The 15064-nt window shown below is 42.0% G+C and overlaps 1 protein-coding gene across 1 annotated transcript in view; it reads left to right on the forward strand.

Annotated features, from left to right (window-relative positions):
* Positions 1-45: 45 nt before the first annotated feature.
* Positions 46-15064, forward strand: part of TUBGCP4 (tubulin gamma complex associated protein 4) — a 41655-nt gene continuing 26636 nt past the window's right edge. Inside the window, 7 exon segments of the mRNA NM_001077902.2 lie at positions 46-323; positions 5572-5700; positions 9472-9594; positions 9860-9913; positions 10325-10381; positions 13428-13507; positions 14860-15061. Coding sequence (NP_001071370.1) covers positions 246-323; positions 5572-5700; positions 9472-9594; positions 9860-9913; positions 10325-10381; positions 13428-13507; positions 14860-15061 — 723 coding nt within the window. The 5' untranslated portion in view covers positions 46-245.

Raw genomic sequence — 15064 nt, forward strand, 5'->3', positions numbered from 1 at the left:
TTGCGGGGCACCGGCTGCAGCCGGCGAGTGGGCCCTGCTGAGCTCGGCGCACTTCCGGGACGCGGCGCGCCGGGTGCTTTCTGTCCTGTCTCCCCTGCAGTTGTCTCGGCGGGTAAAGTCAGGAAGAACGGTGCGTCCCGGAGACCTGTGCGCGCATAGAGAAGGGAGCGCTCGCCTTCTTGGTCTCCAGCTGAGGCTCTGGAGGAGGGTGCGACGGATATAGGGACTCGAGGTCCGCCGTGGGAATGATCCACGAACTGCTCTTGGCTCTGAGCGGGTACCCAGGGTCCATTTTCACCTGGAACAAGCGGAGTGGCCTCCAGGTACTGTCCGGCTCGGAGCGCGGGAACTAGCGAGCTCGGAACGGGTGGACCTGCGCTAGCGCTTGGGAGGAGGAGTCTGAGGGAGCAAGAAGGCGGGGCTGGCAAGGACCGACCGAGGCGCGGGGGGCGTATCCCTGGACGGGTCACCTGAGGGCTGTGCCCTAGGGGCTTAGGGATGGTTTAGACACCTGGAGAGGGTTGGGCCTAGGCGGAAAGCGGAGGGTGGATCCCTACTGGCTCTGCCTTAGGGGAGGAGGGAATCGCGGACCAGGCCTACGGTTGAAGTGTCTGGGCGAGAGTTGCTGGAGAACTGGACGTAAAAATGAGAGAGGCCCTTTCTCCCATTTTCATGCTTGCACAACGTTTTAAACTGAGTTTTGAAAGCTAGACCAAATACACAGTGCCTAATATACAATATGGAGAAGGAAATGGCAACCCACTCCAGTATTCTTGCCTGGAGAATCCCGTGGATGGAGACCGGTAGGCTGCAGTCCACGGGGTCGCAGAGTCAGACACGACTGGAGACTTCATTTTCAGTTTACAGTAAGGATTCAGCCAGTTTTGTTGAGTGAAAAAGTGAGTGAGTTCCTTATTACTCCTTGTTGGAAAAATCTCTGCACTCAGAGAATTTGGAGCAGGGGAGGCTTTTCGTGTATCCAGGGATTTCAAGGGGGCTATGTATATACTATATATATGATTTACCTGTATGCTTTAATCTTCACAACCACCTATCTCCATATCAGAGATTAATTTCCGGTGTCAGGAATCACAGAGAGTAAGTTTAGGGTCTTGAACCCAGGTCTGTCTGACTTCAGTATTTGAACCACTCTTTTCTACTTCTGCTTCCAGTAATATTATTCTAATCATTTCCATAACTTAGTAACTTACGTATTGTTGGCCTCGGTTTACAAAAGAGCAAACTGGAGCTCAGAGGACTTTATGGTGGCTGGTCTTAAAAAGGCAAGATTTGAATCTAGCTCTGTCTGATCACAAAGTCATGCCTGTTTGTATGAGAATTGGTAGTATAAGCTGTGGAGGAGCAGAAGAATTACATTCTTGGTTTTTACAACTTATACATCAAACAGATTCCTCTTATTATTTCTTTGCACCTGTAAAACTAGCACAATGCCAGGCATGTAGGAGGAAAAGGCTCAGAAAGTAATTGTGTGCTCTTGACTATGAAGTAAAAAGAGACAACAGAATATGGGAATAATAGCTGCCTTCCTTTTTTTCTTATAAAAAGTCTTAGTTGGATATTTTCCTCTTTAAGTTCTCAGTTTTAAAGTTACCGTCTAAGAAAAACTTTCTCTAACCACCTCTTTATACTTCTAATGCCATTATTTTCCATCACAGCAACTTATTTCCTTTAGAGGACATCATAATTCGTATGATTTATTGTTGTTACCTACACATATAGTCTTTCTGTCACATAGGTTGCCTATGGGGGCAAAGGCCCCAGTGATCTTCATAGATGTTGCAGAAGCACCTAACAGTTTCTGCCACATACTGGTATTAAGATATTGTGAGGGACTTCCCTGACGGTCCAGTAGCTAAACTCCGTGCTCCCAGTGCAGGGAGCCTGGGTTCAAACCATGGTCAGGGAACTAGATCCCACATGCTACAACTAAGAGTTTGCATGTCGAAGCTAAGATCCAGCACAGCCAAATAAATTTTTTTTTAATTAAAAGATACTTATGAAAGAAAAAATTTTACCCAAACCAGCAAATATTGCATACTTTCTTCAGGACAGTGTTTTTCACATTTGTATAAAGGGTAAAATTGTCATGAATGTTCTCTGTTGATAAAAATAATTTTATGTAATATAGAATATGTACACACATTAAGCTAAGTATAAACTCATATTGTTCTTGAACAACTGTAAACCCAATTATTTTTACAAAGTAAATAATGCTACCAAATTGATAATTCACATTGACAATCTGACGCAGCCTCTCAGTGTTGGCACTGTGACATTTTGGACTGGAAATTCTTTGTTGTGGGGACTGTCCTGTGCGTTATAAGATGTTCAGCAGCATCTGTGATCTCTACTCACTAGATGCCAATAGGACCCCTGGCAACCAAAAATACCTCCAGACATTACCCTCTCCCTTGGGGGCAAAATTGCCCCAATTGAGAACCATTGAGCTAATGCAGCATATACTTTTGTTTTGCTAAACCTAAATTGTCAACACTTGAGTTTCATAGTAGAATGATTTTGCTGCTGATCTGGCTATTTCCTATTTTGACTTTAGTAACTCTGTTCATATAAGTAGGTTATACTAAACAGTACCAATAACTTTAAGGTATCATTTGCTGTTTCAGAATAACCAGACCTTGAACTTTTCTAAAATTCCTGTAACACTGCACAAATGCCAATTTTAGTAGTAATATCACTTAATAACTGCATAGGGCCGTCCTAATAATAAGAAATAGTACTCATTGGAAAAGACCCTGGTGCTGGGAAAGATTGAGGACGGGAGGAGAAGGGGACGACAGAGGATGAGATGGTTGGATGGCATCACCAACTCAACGGACATGGGTTTGAGTGGACTCCGGGAGTTGGTGATGGACAGGGAGGCCTCGCGTGCTGTGGTTCATGGGGTCGCAAAGAGTCGGACACGACTGAGTGACTGAACTGAACTGAATAATAAGAAATTGCTGACATGTATTGAGCACTTGGCTATGTGCTTAGCACATGTGATTTACATATTTAATCCTCAAAATTATTATCTCTACTTTATAGGTATGAAAGATGAGGGTATTGCTTGCCTAAGATTTCAGGGAAGTAAGAGGTGACTCAGATTCAAACCCAAGCATTCTGACTCCAGAGACCAGGTTCTTAAGCACTGGTCATGCTACCTCTTAAAAGTTATTAACTTGAAGATATGGTTAACATTGTGTCATTAAGTCTACTTTAAATGGATTCTTAATCAAATTATTGTGGAATCAGTAACAGAAAAATTCTTTTTTGCCTATTTATTACATTTACTATCATATAAAAATGGCTTCCACAAAATATAATACATTATGAATATGAAATATTCTGAGTTCCTTGTGAGTAGTAAATATTTCTGACTTTGCTCCTTATTTATGGAAAGTTAGCACAGTGCCTGGGATAAGTAGGTGGTCACTAAAAGTTGGTTGATTGTCCAAAGAAGATATTCAATGGCCAATAAACAAATGAAAAGATGATCAATAGCATGATTCTTTAGGAAAATGCACAATGAGATATCGTTTTATATCCTTTAGGATGGTTATTACCAAAAAAACAGAAAATAACAAGTGTTGGTGGGGATGTAGAGAAATTGGAACCCTTGTGCATTGCTGGTGGAAATGTAGAATGGTGCAGTCCCTGAGGAAAAAGATATGGCAGCTCCCCCAGAACTTAAACAGAGAATTACCAAATGAGCCAGCAGTTTTATTCCTAGGTATATAACCCAAAGAAGTGAAAGCAGAGACTCTGATAGGTATTTGTACACCATGTTCATAGCAGCATTATTGACAATAGCCAAAAGGTAGAAGCAGTTTGTCCGTAGACAAAGGAAGTGATTACACAAAATACAACAAATATCAACGGAATGTTGTTGTTGTTGTTGTTTAGTCTGAGTTGGGTTTGACTCTTTTTGCGACCCCATGGACTGTAGCTCGCCAGGCTCCCCTATCCATGGGATTTCCCAGGCAAGAATACTGGAGTGGGTTGCCATTTCCTCCTCTAGGGAATCTTCCCAAATCCAGGGATGGAACCTGCATCTCAGCATTGGCAGGCGGATCCTTTAACACTGAGCCACCTGGGAAGCCCACAATGGAATATTATTCCAGCTTAAAAAGGAGAGATATTCTAACATGTGCTACAACATGGATGAACCTTGAAGACACTATGCTAAGTGAAACAAGCCAGTCACAAAAGAATCAATATTGTAAAGCAGTCAAATTCATAGAGACAGAATCAGAAGGGTACTTGGCAGGGTCTGTGGGTTAAGGAACAATGGAGAGTCGTAGGTACAGAGTTTTCATCTAGAAAGAAGAATATTCTGGAGATGCTGGTGGTGATGGCTGCCCAACAGTGTGAATGCAGTTAATGCCACCAGACTGTACACTGGGTGATGGCTGAACTGATAACTTTTGTGCATATTTTGCCATGAATTTCTTTTTAAGTTGATTGAATGAATATATTCTCTCACTACTATTTTTCTGCTTGAACTGCTGTGAAATCTTTATATACCATACTAAGTTATCATTTGGCCATGATTTAAAAATATGAATGAAAATATGGATAGTAAATTATATGTCCCGTTTTAAAGTGCTCTTACAGATTAAATATGCTACATTAACTTTACTTTTTTTGTTCTTTTCTTTTAAGCTTTACATTTTTACTGAAGTGAAAACAAAATTTAAAATTTCAGAGAGAATTTGTAAATCCTATGAGTATGTTTGAGAAACCTCTGGAGTGTGCAGATCCAAGTTAGAGCAGTATTGCTCAAGAGACTTTGTTGCAACCAGGTCAAAAACCCCAAATATCCTTATAGATCATCCCAGGAAGAAAGATTTCATAAAAAATAGGTAATATACTCAGCCATGAAAAAGAATGAAATCTTGCCGTTTGTGACAACGTGGATAGGCCTGGAGGGTATTATGCTTAGTGAAATCAGGCAAAGACAAATACTATATGAAATCACTTACATATGGAATTTAGAAAACAAAATGAACAAACATAGCAAAACAGAAACAGGTGCGTAGATACAGAGGCCAAATGGCCATTTCCAAAAGGAAGAGGGGTAGGGTGAGGGATGAGATAGGTGAAGGGCATTGAGTACAATCTACCAGTTGTAAGTAAGTCGCGGGCTTGTAATGTACAGCACAGGAGCATAGTCTCTTGTAATAACTTTGTACAGTGTGTAATCTTTAAAAATACGGAATCACTACATTGTGCATCTGAAACCAATATAATATTTATACCTCAATTAGCAAAAAAAGAAATAGGTGATAGTGGCTGCCTCTGAGGAGATTGACTTATTTTTAATGTACACCATTTTGTATTGTTTAAATTCTTTACCATGCATTACCACCCATTTCAATAAGTGACTAATTAGGCTAGGGCTAGGGAATAAGGTCTTTGTAGTGACTTGAAAATTCTTTTGTTATCCAGAACTTATCGATGTTAAATAGGCATCTTGCAAAGGGAGACAGCAGTTGTAGCGAGCAGTGAATAGCAGGCATCAGCATTCTTAGCATTATTCTCCTCCTCCAGGTGTCACAGGACTTCCCATTTCTTCATCCCAGTGAAACCAGTGTCTTGAATCGACTCTGCCGGCTGGGCACAGACTACATTCGCTTCACCGAGTTCATTGAACAGTACACGGGCCATGTGCAGCAGCAGGTAGGTTTCTGTTTTCTGAGAATGTACACCTCCTGTGGGCAGGGGCTAAGTCAGACTTTCAGTGATTCCATTGGTAATTCATGTGACATAAGTGTTAAGAAGTAATGAATGTCTCACCACTGGAATTATTCAAGTGAAGGGCAAGGTGACTCTCCTTCCAACAAGGGGAAAATACACGTGGGGACCAGTTTAGGCAGATTGAGAAAGTACGCTTTGCCCAAGTTTTAGGAACCTAAATTAAATCAGTTTGAATTGGATCAGGGTTCCAATTCCAGAGGTGAAAACACAAAGCATCCTTTCCAGTTCCTTTGTTGCTTTGCTTCTAACTGCCGTACTCACATCGAGGCAGGCAATTCAAATCTTCAGGCTTTGTTTTTTTAATTTGTAAATAAAGTTAAACTGGAGAAGGTTCTTGGCATGTGGTGAAACTTAATAAATATTGTTCATTAATAGGAATTGGAAGTCAATGCTTTATAGTGTAGAAGCCAAAGATTGATGTCCTGTCCATCCCTTACTGACCATAGACTGCTCAGCAGCAACCTGAGGCTGTTTCCTCACCTATAAAATGGGGATAATAGATGGTACCTATCTCATAGGGTTGTGGGGATTAAACAAGGTAGTTCCTGTGAAGTGCCTGGTGTACAGCAGACCCACAAACAATCTTTAAGAGAAGTTTTAAAGTTCTCTTTTATTTTTAACAGTCTGCAGTTCTGTCAGTGGTAAGTAAAAAGATTGCTACATTGTGTGACTGATTCAGTGGTGACTATTTCCCAGTGGAAAGATTGATTCTGCTCTAAGAGAAAGGCTTCTCTTCTAGAATGGGAAAGGAAGGGTGCTTTTCTGAAACAAATGCAGTCAGCACCATCTGCTTCTTCTGTAAGCACTTGTCAGGCCCTTGGTGGTTTTCTATGGGGCAAAGATGTTGGAGGATAATGCCTTATAAATGTTCGTTTCTGGGACAGGGATTCTGGTTCTATCAAAGAGATTTTGTTGCAGAGAAAGTACATAAGCTAAACTTGAATTCAAAATCTAATCAATGCTAGTTTGCTATGAAAACATAATAATAATAACACAATGATCAAATTTGGAACCTGTGTATATCCTGATATAGATGAAAAGGGCTCTAATTTTAAGTGTTTGTAACTTTGGGGTTTCTGTGGTGGCTCAGCAATAAACAATCTGCCTATAATGCGGGAGAGTGAAAAAGTTGGCTTAAAACTCAACATTCAGAAAACTAAGATCATGGCATCTGGTCCCATCACTTTATGGCAAACAGATGGGGAAACAATTGAAACAGTGAGAGGCTGTATTTTCTTGGGCTCCAAAATCACTGCAGGTGGTGACTGCAGCCATGAAATTAAAAGACACTTGCTCCTTGGAAGAAAATTTATGACCAAGCTAGATAACGTATTAAAAAGCAGAGACATTACTGTGCCAAAAAGGTCTGTCTAGTCAAAGCTATGGTTTTTCCAGTAGTCACATGTGGATGTGAGAGTTGGACTGTGAAGAAAACTGAGCACCAAAGAATTGATGCTTTTGAACTGTGGTGTTGGAGAAAACTCTTGAGAGTTCCTTGGACTTCAGGGAGATCCAGCCAGTCCATCCTAAGGGAAATCAATCCTGAATATTCATTGGAAGGACTGATGCTGAAGCTGAAACTCCAACACTTTGGCCACCTGATGTGAAGAACTGACTCGTTGGAAAAGACCCTGATGCTGGGAAAGATTGAAGGCAGGAGGAGAAGGGGATGACAGAGGATGAGACAGATGGTTGGATGGCATCACTGACTCAATGGACATGGGTTTAGGTGAACTCTGGGAGTTGGTGATGGACAGGGAGGCCTGGCGTGCTGCAGTCCATGGGGTCGCAAAGGGTTGGACACGACTGAGCGATTGAACTCAACTCACAATTCAGGAGACGCGGATTCCATGCCTGTGTTGGGAAGATCCCCTAGAGAAGAAATGGCAGCCTGCTTCAGTATTTTTGACCTGGGAAATCCCATGGACAGAGGAGCCTTGCAGGCTACAATCCATGGGGTCACAGAAGAGTCAGACATGACTTAGTGACTAACAACAACAATATATCACTTTAAGAAAAGCTAACCTCTTCTATATTCACATAACTATGTGGATTTTGTATGTGGATTCCTACTTTTCCAATTCCTAAAGCTATTTGTAGCACCTCTTATTTATTTATTTTTTCTGAAAAATAAAAAGCAATTTCTCTTTCATTTTGTGATAAATGAAGACATTCAGTTCTCTGAAATGATACAAGATCAAAAAAACAACTGCCTGGTTGTAAGCTAGTCTGGTCTGTTTCACCCTATGCCCATGTTCTTATTATAGCTGTGAACATTTATCTCCAGGAACTGCTAGTATCCTTTGTGGCATCCTCTGGCTACACTGTGCCTTATAACCCCTGAGCCCAAGCTTCCTACCACATTTTTTGCTTAATTCTCCTATGGTATCTACTGCCACCAGAGCCTGACCACCCAGAAAGCCTAGTCATCATGGCCTCTAGTCAACTGTTAGTTACAGTTCCCCCATGTAAAAGAAGAAGAATGCTTTTATAGAAAAACTACAGCTTTCTTGAAAGACAAGCCATATTTGTAAATAGCCTCTTGGTGAGCATCTTCTAACTTCCCGTGTTGGCTGTCAGATTCATGTTTTTAATGAATTGCCATGTGAGACAGGAGAAGGGTTGTTAGGAGGAGGACTGAGGTCATTTTATTTATTCAATAAATAGTTACCCTCTCTTCAAAGAACTGTGCTAGGAAATGAAATACAAAGATGGACAAAGTGTGAGCCCTTGCTTCTTGAAGCTGTTGGTCTAATGAGGGAACAAATAATCAAAAGTTCAATTCCAGCACTGAATAGAGATGCTATAAAAGCAACAGAGGGGAGCTATTAATTCTCTGGGGAGAGTTAGAAAGGGCTTTGCAGGGAAAAGATGCTTGAGTTGGGTCCCGCAGGAAGAGTAGGTATTTGTCACAAGCATGGGCACACAATTGTAAGCAGAACACACTCAGATTCATGGAGGTGCAAGATAGAAATAAGGCACGTTCGGGGAACTGTTGATTAATTTGGAAATGAGGATGTGAAGTTGAAAGCAGTGAAAGATAATTTTGGAGAGAGGGTAAGGGCCAGAATACAGAAGTCACCGTATGCTATGTGCTGCTAAGTCGCTTCAGTCGTGTCCGACTCTGTGCGACCCTATAGACGGCAGCCCACCAGGCTCCCCCGTCCCTGGGATTCTCCAGGCAAGAACACTGGAGTGGGTTGCCATTTCCTTCTTCAATGCATGAAAATGAAAAGTGAAAGTGAAGCCGCTCAGTCCTGTCTTGACTCTTAAGCGACCCCATGGACTGCAGCCTACCAGGCTCCTCCATCAAGAGTACTGGAGTGGGGTGCCATTGCCTTCTCCAGTATGCTATGTAGAGGAGTTTAGATATTATTCTTGGGTAAGAGGAAGCCACCAAAGGGATTTAAGCCAGAAGTTACAAGGTTAGAACTGAGTTGTTAAAAAATCTCTAGTGATAGTGTGGAAGAATACCCAGTTTGTAAAATCTCAGACACTTGGAAAATTAAAACATTATCACATTTTAAAAGGTCAGGACTCAAAATCTGTCTCTTCAGTCAGATTTTCCTCTCATGGAAACACTACTTTGATTGGAAATTATTTAAGCAAAAATAATGCCATTAATAAAGGATAATGTCTTCCTCGGGTTTCAGGCTGTGAGCTGAAAAGCTGACTTCTCTTTGTTGATTTCAGGATCACCATCCATCTCAGCAGGGCCAAGGTGGGTCACATGGAATCTACCTCAGGGCCTTCTGCACGGGGCTGGATTCAGTTTTGCAGCCTTACCGCCAGGCACTACTTGATTTGGAACAAGAGGTGAGAAGAGACGTGGGGAGCCACACCTCTGGGACTGCAGATGAGGGAACATTCCTGATGTGAGATGCCCTCTGATATGGTCAGGTAGCTAAGAGTGAGCTATTTTCATCCGAAAATCAGAATTAATTATCTTCTGTAAGTGATCAATTCTCAGTACCCTAAAATGAACCCTAAACCTACTCTCAGATTCCCTTCTAGTTTTCACAGATGAAATAGACTCAAGATACTATATATGGAGCCCTAATCACAGTGTTTTTTGTTGCAGTTCCTGGCTGACCCCCATCTCTCCATATCACATGTCAATTACTCCTTAGACCAGGTAACAAAATGCTTTGGAATCTGTTGATATCATTGGAATACTCTAACTCAGGATATTATTTTTGAGAACTTTTTTCCTTCTGGTTTCAGAGCCCAGCATTTGTTATTTCATAGGTTTTCCTAGATCAGAACTGTTTGAAGAGTTCCACATTTAATGAAAACTTACTGTCTGATGTTAATGCTCTACATTGGCCTCAGTATTAGCAGTTATGCGCCTCAGACACAGAAACTGCTCATGTCTGCCGTTCTATCTACAGCCAACCCCCACATCAGATTGCCTTAGGATCCTGGCTGTTCTGTGGCATTGCCATCTTTATGATATATGGACTGGTTAAAAACAAAGGCATTTCCTGAGTTAATTTTTTTCCTTGTGCTTGAATATATACCATCCTAATCATTCTCTACTTTGTAGTTCCAGCTCCTTTTCCCCTCTGTGATGGTTGTAGTAGAACAAATTAAAAGTCAAAAGGTGAGTACTTTTTCCTTTTGCTGGGGTAAGCACCAAGGACATAATCATAATTCATTTTCCTTTACATTCCTTTTTGAAGACCCTAGTTTTCGGTAGTTTTTATTCATTCATTCATTCAGCAATATCTGCTTGGGTATCATGCTAAGTATCAGCAAAGCAAAAATAAGTTATGACCCTGCCCTTAAGCACCTCCTGGTCCAAAAGCTGGGGTAAATAGTAACAGATGTCCCCAAGAATGCTGCTGGGTAGAGGATAAAGCTATGGATACTTGAAGGTGAGAGTTTTGTACACTAAAGATTCAAAACTTTGGATATGGAACTTGAGAAGAAGTAGAAAGTTAATCCTTAGAAAGAAGGTAATAGGTTTATTATTAGGGTGTTGGCAGCTTTCTGAGTATTGTTTAGTCATTGGGTGAAACCCAGCTGTTCATTAGTTAAATATGCCTCTTATCACAAGTTTTTATCATATGCATTGAGAAGAGGGTCTCCAGTGTCCAGAGAATGTCTTTTCTGAGTAGGATTAATAATTGAGATGCTTTGAGATTTTACATTAGAAGAATCTGCTGGTTCATAACTGGATCAGAAAGGACAAGTGGATTAAATATATTTAGTTAATTCCTGTTTTTAAGCTGATGTATTTGTGCCTTGAATATAACTAGTTAACTAGGCAGTTTGCCAGATTGCTGCTTCTTTTTTTTTTCACTGTACACGTCTAGAAACTTACACTCTGCTGCATTCATTCTGTGGCAGCAAAGTCAGTGGGGACGGCGCTCTCTGACCCTGCAAAGCTGGTTGCCCTCATCAAATAACATCAAGCTTTTATTGTGCACTTGTTGTATACCAGGCACTGTGCAAAGTGCTTCACATGTATTATCAAGGTCAATCTCCTAAGGAATCAAATAGGTTAAGGAATGTAATTAGAGTCACACGTGTATGCGTGCTCAGTTGCTCAGTCACGTCCAACTCTTTGTAACCCCATGGACTCTAGCCCGCCAGGCTCCTCTGTCCATGAATTTCCCAGGCACGCATACTGTAGTGGGTTGCCATTTCCTCCGCCAGGGGACCTTTCCAACCCAGGGATCAAACCTGCGTCTCTTGCTTTTCCTACATTGGCAGTCAGATTCTTTACCTCTGCACCGCCTGGGAAGCCCCTTAGGATCATACAGAAGGTAATAAACGGTACAACTAGGATATAAACTCGGGGCTGTCTGACCCCAGACTGTGCTCTTAACTACTCTACTAAACTGTCTCCCAAAGCTAGAGGGGACCTTCTAGGTAAGTGGGGTTAGCATAAGAGGCCATGCATGGCTGCACACCTCAGTTGACCCTGAGCTTCCATTGGCCCCAGGAAGGAGAGTGGAAAACGAGTGGAGGGATTGTAGATGGGCAAGGGATTCCTGCCAGGGAACGGGTAGGAAGCTGAGTGCTGAGGCTCTAAATAAATGAGGCTGTGGGTGAGAACAGGGCAGTGCACACAGGCACAAGGGGTCCTTTAGAGTGCTGGAAATGTTATAACCCTGGATCGTGTTGATGGTTGCACACTGCTGTAAATTTATTAAACATTGTTGAAAGTACACTTAAATTAGATGAATTTTATGGTGTATAATGGAGAAGGCAATGGCACCCCACTCCAGTACTCTTGCCTGGAGAGTCCCATGGATGGAGGAGCCTGGAAAGCTGCAGTCCATGGGGTCGCTGGGGGTCGGACACGACTGAGTGACTTCACTTTCACTTTTCACTTTCATGCGTTGGAGAAGGAAATGGTAACCCACTCCAGTGTTCTTGCCTGGAGAATCCCAGGGACGGGGGATCCTGGTGGGCTGCCGTCTATGGGGTCGCACAGGGTCGGACACGACTGAAGTGACATAGCAGCATGGTGTATAAAGTATACCTCAGTAAAGCTGTTTAAAAAAAATAGAGACAAAAGGACATTGAGAGAGGAAGCAGGTTTTTAGATAAGTGTGTACCTTATAAGAAGTCTGAATTAGGCCTTAATCTGAAGTAAAGAGCGTTCTTTACTTCTTTTCCTGGAATTTGAAATGATTCTGGTTTCCTTAGTGCAGTTCTCAAACTTCATTGTGCATTAGAATCACCTGGAGCTGATTGTTAAAAGCAGATCATTGGGCCCCACCCCAGAGATCCTGATTCAGCAGGTCTGGAACAAGGTCTAAGAATTTGTAGCTCTTAAAAGTTTCCAGGTGATGCAGATGCTGCTGGGCAAAGGTGTGGGCTGGGAAAGGACAGGGATGCGGAGGGTCCATACTTAAGAACAACTATTGTGATGTTGTGATTTATAATAAGAAAAATAGATTTGGTCTTTGTCCCATTTCTGGCACAGAGCTCCTAAAACTCAGAATTTCCTAAGTAATAATAGCAATAAAGACATCTTGATATGCATAGCAAACCCCTATTTACCACACCTGTTAACCAGGTGATTTTGGGAAAACACTGAAATATGGGCTGGTTGCCCGGGGAACCAACCCTGTGATTGGAAGGTGAGAACTTGCAGTCCCACGTTTCCCACCTGACCTTTGGCAAGAAAAGCGGGCAGAGGGCAGAGAGCTGGGAAGGTCCATAGAAACCCGAAAGGATGGTTTGGAGAGCTTCCAGACTGGTGGACCAGAGTGCCTGTGTGTGCCACCGTGCCCTGCAGAAGCTCGTTTGTCCGGGACTTCGCTGTATGTATCCTTTCATCTGGGTGTTGATTGGTATCCTGGTGTATCCTTCCTAATAAATTGATAATCTAGTGAATAAATGGGTTTCTGAGTTCTGTGAGCTGCTCTAGCAAATAAGTGGAACCCAGGGATTGAGTTGGGTTATAGGACCCCCAGCTGGTGTCAGAGAGTTGCTTGGTGGTGTGGGGGAACCCCACCCACCCCTACACACACACAGTGGAATTGGAGTCAGAATTGGAACTATGCATAGATCTTACGAGTTTATCCTCACTCTCCGTGGATTTTGCCCTCTGGATTGAATATAGAATATGAGATTGTGTTACATGAACTATTAAAATGGAATTCAGCTTGACAAGGTTGTGTTTTCCACAGATTCATGGTTGTCAAATCCTGGAAACTGTATACAAACACAGCTGCGGGGGGTTGCCTCCTGTTCGCAGTGCACTAGAAAAGTAAGTCGTGGCTTCACTGGGGTATAGGGGGGAGTGGGTGGTCAAGTGACCTGACTTGGCCCAAGTTCTGTTTCCAGGTTATCTCGGGTTTCTCTCTGGGGACAGTTGTCCCGTGAGTACAGGAGCCCATGTCAGCCTTACGGTGACTCAGAAACCACAGAAAGGGGATTCTAAGGTGTTGAGTGTCCAGGCTAGGACCTAGCTGCCTAGATGATCTTGAGGCAATCCTTCATTTTTGGATCTCATTATCCTTGGAGAATTTCCATGAAATATTCCAGATTATGCTTAGCTGTGTCTAAACGTGTATTTTGAGTAGCTTTATAATCCTCTTAAGAATTTTACTCTAACAAAATTATCCAAAAGAAGAAAATAACCATATACACAATCATTATTCATTGCAATATTGTCTGCTATATTAAGAAATGAGAAAATCACCAGTAATAGAATGCTGAATAAAAATATATTCACTTGATAGACTATAAACCAATTAAAATTACAAATTCTGAAACATGTAAAAATATTTTTATAATACTAACTGAAAAAAGGATACAAAATTATATGTATTTTATGATTGCAACTATTAAATAAATGTGAAATATGATCAAAGGCTTCCTGTAGAATACTCCACAGTCTGGATTTTTCTGATTATTTCCTCATGAGTAGATTCAGATTGGACATTTTTGGCAAGGATACTACCTAGGTCGTATTATTCCGTTAGAGCATATCAGAGTGCACACAGCGCAAGTTTGCCCCATTGCTGGTGTAAAGCTTCATCACTAGGGTTAGGTGTTTCCCACAGATCTGTTTTAGAGGAACATTTTCCACTTTGTCATTGATATGTTTTCTGAGGTGTGGTCCTTTGAGGCTGTGTAACTATCCCATTCTCCAACAACCATTCTGCATTTTGTTGGGTAATACTTTCTCAGGTATATCTGCCTCTCACCTACTGGACCTACTCTCCTTATGGGAGTCCAACAAAAGTAAAAACTTACTTAATACTGTGTTAGCCAAAAAGAGACTCCTGTAAGTCCATTTAATTTTAACAGGAATCCTCCATTTTGAAACTTATTTTACTCAAAAGGAGGGAAGAAATGTGCCTCTTCTAAAAGATGATCAGAACCTTTACCGAGCATTTCAGACTTCAGTATACAGGCTACAGGTTTGGAAATTTAACCACTTAGTTCATCCGCAGAGATTGAAGTTAAAATAGCACAATTATTTTTACCCTAATTGGTCCTTTCCTTTCTGACTGACCAAACTCTCAGGCCTCTGTTTATCCAGTTTAAAGCACGCCCTCTGTGCTCTTGTCCTCTGAGTGAACTTCTAAGGCTTTTGCTGTCCTCTCCACTCAGGATCCTGGCCGTGTGTCACGGGGTCATGTATAAGCAGCTCTCAGCCTGGATGTTACATGGACTCCTCTTGGATCAGCACGAAGAGTTCTTTATCAAACAGGGTCCATCTTCCGGGAATGTCAGCGCCCAGCCAGAAGAGGATGAGGAGGATCTGGGCATTGGGGGACTGACGGGAAAACAACTGAGAGAACTCCAGGACTTGGTG

This window comes from Bos taurus, chromosome 21 (genome assembly GCF_002263795.3).
Source record: "Bos taurus isolate L1 Dominette 01449 registration number 42190680 breed Hereford chromosome 21, ARS-UCD2.0, whole genome shotgun sequence".
NCBI lineage: Eukaryota > Metazoa > Chordata > Mammalia > Artiodactyla > Bovidae > Bos > Bos taurus.